The sequence below is a fragment of the Helianthus annuus genome, chromosome 15, assembly GCF_002127325.2.
Source record: "Helianthus annuus cultivar XRQ/B chromosome 15, HanXRQr2.0-SUNRISE, whole genome shotgun sequence".
Taxonomy (NCBI): Eukaryota; Viridiplantae; Streptophyta; class Magnoliopsida; order Asterales; family Asteraceae; genus Helianthus; species Helianthus annuus.
This window is the reverse complement of record NC_035447.2, coordinates 29749774-29760646: the sequence shown is the minus strand read 5'-3', so window position 1 is coordinate 29760646 and position 10873 is coordinate 29749774. Positions and strand designations below refer to the sequence as shown.

Sequence of the window (10873 nt, the reverse complement as noted above, 5' to 3'; positions counted from 1 at the left end):
GCACACACACACGTATAACAATATCACAATTCGCGTAATTCGAGTCTCGAGTTCGATTGATTGTTAGATCGATTTGATTGGTGATTAGGTTAACTTTATCGCATTGTTACTTCCTATCATTCAGAGTCGTAGATCGGTTCGCATTAAAACACGTTCGATTACTTCGATTCTTGCTGATTACAACACTTACTCCACATAATACAACTAAAACACAAAATCGACTATCTACAGTCAAAGAAAGTCAAAGTTGACTTGGACTTTGACTTTGACTTTGACATTCGAAAACACGGGGTGTTACAGTATCGATAGATCCATGTCGATAATTAACATGCTTCGTTTTCCTCTGTGTACGTGCTGGTTATGCGTAAACTATTTCGAACTCTATATGCTATTATCAAACTTGTATGCTCACCTTTACATTTTATGTATTGACTTTATTTTAACGTATGTGACAGGTAATTAGGATGCTTATCTGCTAGGAAGGCGAGCTTAGAATAAGCGTCTAGAGCATAGTTGTCTGTAGATCTTGCAGATCGAGTCTCTAGAAGCAATTGAACAATTTTTATATTTATATTTAAATTTGAGTTGTCGGAACAGAATATTTGACTAGTTGTATCTGTAATAATTTGCTTTACTATTTGGGATACGGTATGGGACGTATTAATTAAACTAAATAGTAATGATAGTTGTTGTGGAAACTTCTGGACAATTTGTTTCGCTCAGTGCCATGCCCCGATGATTCCGCCATCGGTTGGGGTGTGACAATATAGTACCGTATGCATTTTTTTAAGTGTAACTAGTCTTAATCCCCGCGTTGTGGTGTAGGGTGTAAAATCGTGCTACCAGCGTTGCGAGATGGGAGGTGTAAACCGTGCTAAGTAATAACCAAACGACGACCAAAACCGAAAAAACGTAAAATAAAATCATGGATTTTTAACAACGGGTGACTCATGACGTAAAATATAGACGAAGTCGGATGTATACCGACACGTATTAAAAATTTGAGGGGGGTAAAAAAAACAGAGAAATTAAATGTAACACCAAACACCGTGCTAAGTAGCAATTTTACAACCACCAAACATGAGAAAATGCGTAAACCAAAAACTAAACTCATTTTAATTTGTGGCAAAATTATAACAAAACCAAAATTATATGAAAAAACAATCAAAAACAAAAGAGTAAACTGTAAAAATGGTCCCTGAAGTTTTGTCACTTTTGCCACTTTAGTCCAAAACTCAAACCTTTGAATCTGTGTCTCTGTAGTTTCAAATTTGTTGCTATTTTCATCGAATTAACAAAATTTGGTCAGATTTTTCAATTTATTCAGCTTTTTTTTTTACTTTTCCTCCCTTTTAATAAAGGGCAAAATGGTATTTTAACTGAAAAATCTGGATGTTAACTGAAAAATATAAGGAAAATACCATTTTGCCCTTCATTAAAAGGGATGAAAAAGACAAAAAAAAAAGCTGGATGTTAACTGAAAAATTTGATCAGATTTTACTTTTAGATGAAAATGGCAACAAAATTGAAACAAAAGGACCCAGATTCAAAAATTTTGAGTTTTGCACTAAAGTGGCAAAAGAGACCAAATCTTAGGGACCATTTTAGCAGTTTACTCAAAACAAAACCACAAGAAAACAAAAAAGAGTTACTGTTCATCATCTAATACTAATAAAGGATTATATATGATGTCACATAGCATTCTCTTCTCTAACCTCCCTTCCAATGTCACATGACATTTTCATCTTTAATTCATTAATATATAATAATTAATATCTAATTCTAATTTATGATTAAAAAATATACATAAATGATCTATAATTTTAAAAACTATGATTTTAGTACTCCTTAGAATAAAATAGTTTAAATTACAAAAAATATTGTCATCCATATATGAGATTATATATAAAATCGACATAAGAGTTTTTCTAACATATAAATAAAAGCTAACAAAGAACAACTAACCAGATGACTATCTCGCAAAAAAAAAAAAAAAAAAAACTAAAATTTTATTGAACTCTATTTTAAAATTATAGACTGATAGAGCTTAACGTTTTGAAGTTTTATTGATGAGATAATATTAGGGTTTGTAGCTACACCGATCTATGATCAATAAATTTGTTTTCAATTTGATAGAATAAGAATGGAAGACTACATCACCCCTTGCTTGATCCACCATCGTTCTCATGGATTAAACCATGTCAACATGGTCCTCATTTCCATTTTCTAAGATTTCCTTTCCTCTTTTTTTTAGACAAAAATAAATTATAATAAATAAGAGGATAGCGGTTGGGTTATGATCGCACCCTTAGGGTACTGGTTTTAGATGGTAGATTAGAGGTGGGTGACATGACGCTAACTTAGAAGATCATGATAGTCATAAGAGTCATGACCACACCTTATAGCCTTATAATGGTTGAGACGCGTCGTGTACTAACTTTATAAACTCAAGATGGTTTAAAATTAAAAGACTTTGGTTAAACTAAATTAAATGAAAATATAAACCAACTAGTTTTTAAAATACTTACTTCAAGTATGGATGCATTAAAACAAAATAAAAAATAAGGTAAAGATCATGCTCTTTTTTTTACTTAAACGATCTTTCAATTTCAATTAAATCTATACTTTTATAATAAAAGAAACCTGTTTTTGGACACTTGTCTTCTCTCATTTAATTGATTAAAATTATTAATAATACTAATAATAATAATATAATCTAATCTAATACAAATAATAATATTTAATCTAATCTAATACAAATTCTTATCATTAATTCAATAACCTATTGTTAAACTAAAACTTCAATAGAATCTTAAATCCTAGCTAAACAAGTTACGAAATTCATAATAATATTAATATGTTAGACTAAATATATTATTGATATATATATAAAATATATTATTGATATATATAACTAAAGTTATTATTAATAATATTAATAATAGGTTTAGAATCAAATACAAAGATTCAAAAAATAAGAAGTCGTACAAAGGGTATCAAATAGACTCTGATTGACCTCATTCAACCGACATTAGAGCCGTCGTATCGAACTCTACGACATTAATTAATATGTACGAGTTGATCAGTTACATTTATATTAACTCATTTATGTCAATATGGTATGTAAATGTCTCTGTCTTTGTTTTGCATTTACAGAAAATATCTATACTATATAGTTTAAATTGTTCAACCCGTGTAACACACAGGAAACTAACCTAGTAATAATATTATATTATACTTGGAAACGAAACAAAGAATAACTCTAGAAATAATATTATACTTGGAAACGAAAAAAGAATAACTCTAGAAAAGAAAAAAAAACGCTTTATTTTATCAACAACGTAAAGGATTACGTCATCTAAAATAATCCCAATTTCTTTTAAAAAAAAAAGAAAAAAAAAACTCAACGCGCTCTGTGACAAGAAGACCCTCTCACCTATAAATACCCTACACCACCAATTCATCAAACTAATCTTTCAATTTCAACTAATCTTCTTTCAAAATTCATCAAAATGCATCCACAAGCAACAATCGAAGAAGAGCATGAACTCTCTCCAAGCTTTAACTGCTATTCATCTGAAAGCTTAACATCCAGATCTATCGCCAAAGTGATGCGTGAAGAAGAACATGCGCTTCAGTTTCACCAAAACGACGACCTTGAACTCCAAGATTTCCAGTTCTCCTTCCTCCTAAACGACGACGTTGATCACGCTTCACGAGGTTTAATCACTTTTCCAGTTTTCAACCGAGATCTGATAAACGATGACGTAAATCGTGAAATTAAACCGAGAGTTGATGAAAATCGTGAAATTCACGCTTCGTTTGCCGTTGATTTTCCGTTTTTTAACGTAGATCTGGTAAACGATGAAGTAGATCATGAAATCAAACCGAAAACTGATGAAAATCGTGAAATTGACGCGCTACGGAAGCTGTTTGTGGACGATTTAGATGAATCTTCTTCGTATTCATCGTCGGAAATTGATGAGTTAGAAAACATACCTTCTGGAACGTTCTGTGTATGGAGACCTAACATAACCAGTGAAACTGACACGTCATCAGCGGTTATGGCGAAATGTAAGAAGAGTAGTTCAACCGGATCCGGATCTAAGCGGTGGAGGATCCGGTATTTGCTCCGGCGGAGTAACAGCGAAGGTAAGGAGCCGATGGTGCTGTTAAGTTCTGAACAGAAACGGAGCTCCAGTGAGGTTTTGAAGCAGAAACGGAGCTCCGGTGAGGTTTTGAAAGTTGCAGGCCGGTGGAAGGCGGGAACGCCGATTCATGAACAGTTTTATGTGCAGAGAAGAGCGGAAAATGAAGTCGGAAAGAGGAAATCGTATCTTCCGTATAGGAAGGATCTCGTAGGGTTGTTTGCGAACGTTAATGGATTGGGAAAGATGCTTCCGTTTTGAAATGATTCGACGCAATTTTGTAAATATGTTCTAATTAAACATTATATATTATATATGAGTATTTAGAAGTAGGTTAAGTTTAAAAAAAATATTATGTTTTCCATGTAGCAAGTTCTCATTGATTGATTAATCTCCATAAGTTTATTCAATGCACACGGATTATTAATTTAGGCTCGTATTATTTTCAAACCTCTAAAATCTTATTTTTACACCTCTACATATATACGACCCGTATACAGTTATACACTTATACGCGTCGTATAACTGATTGTTGCACAAAAATAAATGTCACAGAATGTATTTTTGTCTCCATGTATACGGCCGCATAACATTATATGACCAATATAGAATTTTATACAACATTTATAATGTTATACGACCCGTATAAAATGTTATACAACCTAATATTTTCTTAATCTATACGAGCTGCATAACATTATACGGCCCAATATTTGTCATGTTAGGACCCTTAATTTATTATACTAATGACTGATTAGGTGTTTTAGAAATATCTCTAATATCTGCTCATTAAACATGCAAACTGTATGAAGGCTGTTTCACTTGTCAATCACGATCAGTGTACATGAGGCATTGATGGTGATGGAGGTGGACAGATGAAAGTTGGTTGAAGGTGTAATTGAATCTGGGCCTAAATCTGCATATGTAATGACACTAGGGCCAAGTGTGTGGGTCTAAACTTTGGTAAATATTGGTTTTTTGGACACGAGGGGAACACCGTGTGAGACCCATTAGTTCTGTTTATGATCCCGGGTCGTGACAACACGAATGCAATGACTAGATGTGCACGATCTAGTTGGCTAGGTGTGTTATGATTCTACGCGCCATTGTTATCTAGAAGTAATTTAAAGTTTTAAAGAATTTAAAGAAAAAGTTGCGTACTTGAATGCTATGTTCGCTTGTTGCTTTCGCTTATGGTTTGCCTCTCACAAAAGTTTAGAATATGATTCTCACGTTGGGAGTCATCGTAGGGCATTCTCATGTCTCCCACTTGACTAGTGTCTTCATCCGTTTTAAAAAGGGAACATTCGAAAAAATAAAAAACCTTCATGCCTCCGAGTATAGGGTTAACGCTTTAGAGTTGGAGCCAAAATCATACCTCTAGGCTCATTCACTTAAACCATACCTTACACCTTTGTAGTTGAATAATTGGTGATGTTCGATCATATGACCCACCTAATAGGACTATGAACTTTCATTCATGGTTCTTTCTTTTAAGATACTTTTGTGTGACCTTTAAGATTCCCTTTCGGAAATATACTCACCACCATGACCAGCATCAATGCAAGCATCCTACCAGACAGTGGCGAAGGTTGAGATTTCCGACCGGAGTGTCGAAAACGTATATACCCAAAAATTTCTATAAAATGGGGGGGTCGAAACCGTATATACCAAAAAATTTCTATACGAAAACTACATACTCTTCACTACTGAGTGAAAAGTTCGGGGGGTCGGCCGCCCCCTCCCGCCCCCACTATGCTACGCCCACGCTACCAGATATACTGATAGCTCACTTCCTAGTTACATACCAGCCCTGGCGCAAACTCCATGATGGTGGCATGATTAAGCTAACTAATTGTGCACGCTAAGTAACATAACTAGTTATACTTGAACGTTGTTTGGTATACTCATAAACGTTGTTTGGTATACTCATAAAGGGGAGGAATCATGAGAAAACTATTCGTGAGAAAACTTTCCTAACCATTACAACCCTAAGAAATAAACCTTAAACTCCAAAAAACTAAATCCTATAAACTAAACCCTATAAGCTAAACTCTAATAAAGGCTAACGCGTAAAAGTTAAAAACTAACTGCTAAAGCTAAACCCTAAAAAGCTAATCCCTAAACTCTAAAAGTTAAACTCATAAACCCTAAAAACTAAACTCTAGAAATAATTCAACACAAATATCAATAGTTTGATAGAGTTTCTCAAGTTTTCTCACGAATGAAGAGTTTTCTCATGATCCTCTCCCTACCCATACATGTATCATTTACTTGTGATGTTCATTGTCTTCTCTTATCTAGCGCAAGTTTGCATAATGCATGTTCAAAGAAGCATCAGTTTAGAATGAGCATTGATCAAAGGGAGAATGGATCAAAAGGGGAGCATAAGGTATCTCTCGAGATTGTTGGGTTCACACATAATCCATGTTATGGAATGCATTACTTATCTTGATGACAATAAAACTACAACATATGACACACATGGTAATTGGTAAATATGATTATTGATCACATGTTTATACACAGCAATTAAAAATCACCAGTTTAAATTCCAGAAAGATCAAACAATCATAGCAAATCAATCAATATATATATGGACCACACCAAGGTCAATTTTTTTTAACAACAAATGTTGCTTCTTTACACCAATAATTCTAAATTATTCTCATTTGCCCAAGTTTGAACCTAAGACCACCCCTTTAGGAGGCATGTGCCTCTACTAACTGAAGACTCAAAAACCAGTTTGTCCGACCTGGTTAGAGTAGAGCTTCAGATGACCTAGCAAGAACCTGCAAGATCACAAAGAAACGAGCACACCGTTAGCCTCGTCACAGGGAGGGGGGCCTCTCTGTGACCAAGCTCGGGCGTGAGAATAAGTATTTGCGAGGAGAGAATAGATCAGGGAGAGAGTGGAGAGTTTAGAGAGAGAAAGTAGCGATTACCGTTGGCTTGGAGTCTTGGCGGGGTATTTATAGTTTTTGGGTATGCTGACGTGGCGAGTTAGGATCGGACCAGTCACTATCATGGTAATTAATGTTGTGGGCCCCAGGTTAGTTAGGGCGGAACAAGGGATCGGTCCGTTCCCACCAGGGTGCTTAGGTGCGAGTATTCCTTTGGTGATTCGGTCCGGTTATACGCTGTCTAGGCATTCGGTCCGACTAAGGACATATCCTCATCAACTAAGTAGGCTACATACCCGACGTTCACACACCAAGGTCAAATTGAATTTCAATTCTTGAGCCAACATGAAAACCATTATCGATGGACAACTCAACCACTAGTCATTCGTATTATGCCCGGACCAATCAACCAAGTAAAGTTTTGATTTTTCAAGTCAATCAACAAAGATAACTTGTTTTGCTTAATATTTTTGTAAATCATTCACACCCCTTATTTCTATCTCTCTCTATACATACATAGATATATATACAGAGATAGAGTGAAAAAAGATGTTGGAATAAGATGTAAGGATATGAGAAAAGCGAAAGCCATTTTTTATTCATGTCTGGTTACTAGGGGTTGACTCAATAATGTTTTCTTTCTTTGTAGTGAGTTTTTCTAGGATTTGCTATTAAGATTGAATAACGAGCTATTTAACATTTTAACATTTGTAATTGTTTGATTCCAAATACTTTTGACAATTATATAAATGTTTTTTTTTTATTTATGCAAATGCAACATGTCAGCCTTGTTTCATTGTGAATGTTATGATATACAGTGGTTGAAATGAGTTCAAAAAGTACTTAAAGTGGAATTTCACCTCAATCATGATCGCAACTTAGAATCATCAAAGCCATAAACTCCATTCATACCATTCTTTTCCTCTTTAAGACTTTTCATATTGGTAACCAAAATAATATGTAAAGAAGAAAAAAAATCAAACTAAGATATCATACTATATATCATAAAAAATATATAAAATTTCCTGATATGATTATATAAAAAACATTGAGAGTACATGTGGCTTTCAATACGTACATATAAATTTTCGGAAAGAATTTGAGAATCACATGAACCTTACTCTCCAACTCTTTTCACTAAATTTTGTGAAACACTACAAATGAGTTAGGCGGTTATCCACAGTTCTCTACATATAAAAATGGTTCTTTAGTAAATGCAACTGTATGTATATTATTAATAATATTTAAATTCATGCATATTAATATTAATAATATAATAATATTACAAAAAATAATGCATATAATAATGATTTTTCCCTACATGGAATAATTAAAGTGAAATGATAACCTCGTAGAGAAACTTGACTAACACACAACTCACCTCATGGCCTCATGGGTTTGCTGGTTATACTCTTCTAGAAAGTCAATCCTCTTCCGGTGAAAGGAGGTGACCCAACATCATTTTCTCGTGCAATTTCCATAGAACCATCCTTAAATCTTTATCAAATGTTTATGATTTATTTTAATTTTCTTCTACAATAACAGTAACCTTATTTTATCATATAGTTTTAGTAAATATATATAGTTGACCCTATGGTGAACACTGAAAACTGATAGCCACCACCCATTAACACCTCCTCTAAACACCACTAATAGTTAGCGACCATTAACGAACCCTTGTGGTGATAACTCACAACTCTACAAGTATATATCTAGTTCTCTAGTTTTCTATTTGAAATATATCTATTTAAATCCATTTTTCCATATGAAAAGTTTATCTGCTAAGAGTAACATATTATTATATCTAAAAGCAAATACTATTTTTGTATTTTCCTATTAATTTTAATTTAATAAAATAAAATATACCATAATCTTCTATACTATATAATAAAAGAAGCCAACTTTTGTACACTTGTCATTATTCTAGACCATCCTTAATTATAGATAATCATTATTTAATTTAAATTATTAAATATCAATTAAATTAATATAAATCTTATCAACCCTAAATTATTGGCATAAACTTAACTTTAAATCGTAAAATCTTATCTAAACTAAAAAACACTGTTTCACTTAACACTAGATAAACATGCATATTATTTATTGTTAATGTTATTATTGTTAACTATGAGAAATTATATTAAACAACTTATTAATCAAACCAAAAACTTAAAATAGTATTAACCTAATTTAAAAAATAATAAAAAAAATCCATTCTGATTTCGAAAGATTTTTATAACAATAGATTAACCCGTGTAATACACAAAGTTTTTAAAGATATAACATTTTTTTATTATTTGATATATAAAACTAGATTTATTCAACCCGTACAATACACGAAGTTTTTTTTTTAACGTATCTATTTTTTTATTTGGTATATAATTACATTTCTTCAACCCGTGAATACACAAGGTTTTTTTTTAAAATATAATTTTTTTATTGTTTGGTATATAAATTTACATTTATTCAACCCGCACAACAAACGAGGTTTTTAAAGATATAATTTTAAAGATTTTTTAACAATAGATAAACTCATGTAATACACAGAGTTTTCAAAGATATAACATTTTTTTATTATTTGCTATATAAAATTAGATTTATTCAACACGTACAATGCACAGAGCTTTTTAAAATATAACTTTTTATTATTTAGTATATGAAATTATATTTCTTCCACCCGTGAATACACATGGTTTTTTTTAAATATAACTTTTTTATTGTGTGGTATATAAAATTATATTTACTCAACCCACATAATAAACGAGGTTTTTAAAGATATATTTTTTTATTATTTAATATATAAAATTATATTTACTCGACACGTGTAACAAATGAGGTTTTTAAAAATATAATATTTTTTTATTTAGTATATATAATTATATTTATTCAACCCGTGTAATACACGAGGTTCTAACCTAGTATGATAATAACGTAAGGGCTTACTTCGGATGTATGTTAAGTCACGACCCTAAGACATGAAAAGTTTATCTACTAAGAATCACATATTATTATATCTAAAAGTAAATACTATTTTTGTGTTTTCCTATTAGTGTTAATAACATACCATAATACAATAATAACGTAAGGGGTTACGTCGGTCGGATGCATGTTAAGTCCCGACTCTAAGACATGAAAATTTTATCTACTAAGAATAATATATTATTATATCTAATAGTAAATAGTATTTTTGTATTTTCCTATTAATTTTCATAACATATACCATAATAAAATAATAACGTAAGTGGTTACGTCGAATGCATCTTAAGTCATAAAAGGACCCTCACGCAATAGGTACAACACGATCACATATTTTTTTTCTATAAATATATTGTGTGATCCGCATCAAATTTTCATCTCTCTTGTTTATTAGTTATCTTTCGGTCAAAAAAAGATTACCCACCGATTTTCTTGGATTTTTCATTAAGATGCAACTGCAAGAGAGAATTGAAGTTTCTGATTCTCACTTGATTTGAACGTATTGTTTTGTGACCCTAAATTTGTTCCATTTTTGTTATTTCATGTTTTAATAATCTCCTGTTTTACATGAAAGTAATAAATAATTGTGTTTCTAACGTTAAGAAGATATAACACCAATACAAAATTACTTGCATTGAATTATTGTATATAATGACATATAAATTTACATAAACATACATTCTTGATGTAGTATAGTTTCTAAACAAGAAGCTAAACTTGTAGTACGTTTAAGAGTTTTTGGCAAAACTCAAGATTCTCTCATAGGATGTTAAGATTTTATTGCTTAGAGTAAACAAGATTTTGCTACCATAACGTGCGATTTTGCCATTGAGTACGTTAAGGCAT

The 10873-nt window shown here is 32.0% G+C and overlaps 1 protein-coding gene across 1 annotated transcript; it reads left to right on the top strand.

The window, feature by feature from the left end:
• The first annotated feature begins 3419 nt into the window (after window positions 1-3419).
• Window positions 3420-4575, top strand: LOC110911187. Its single transcript, XM_022155791.2, has one exon. It carries the CDS (start codon window positions 3513-3515, stop codon window positions 4407-4409), a length of 897 nt encoding a protein of 298 aa, XP_022011483.1. The 5' UTR covers window positions 3420-3512; the 3' UTR covers window positions 4410-4575.
• The last annotated feature ends 6298 nt before the right edge of the window (window positions 4576-10873 follow it).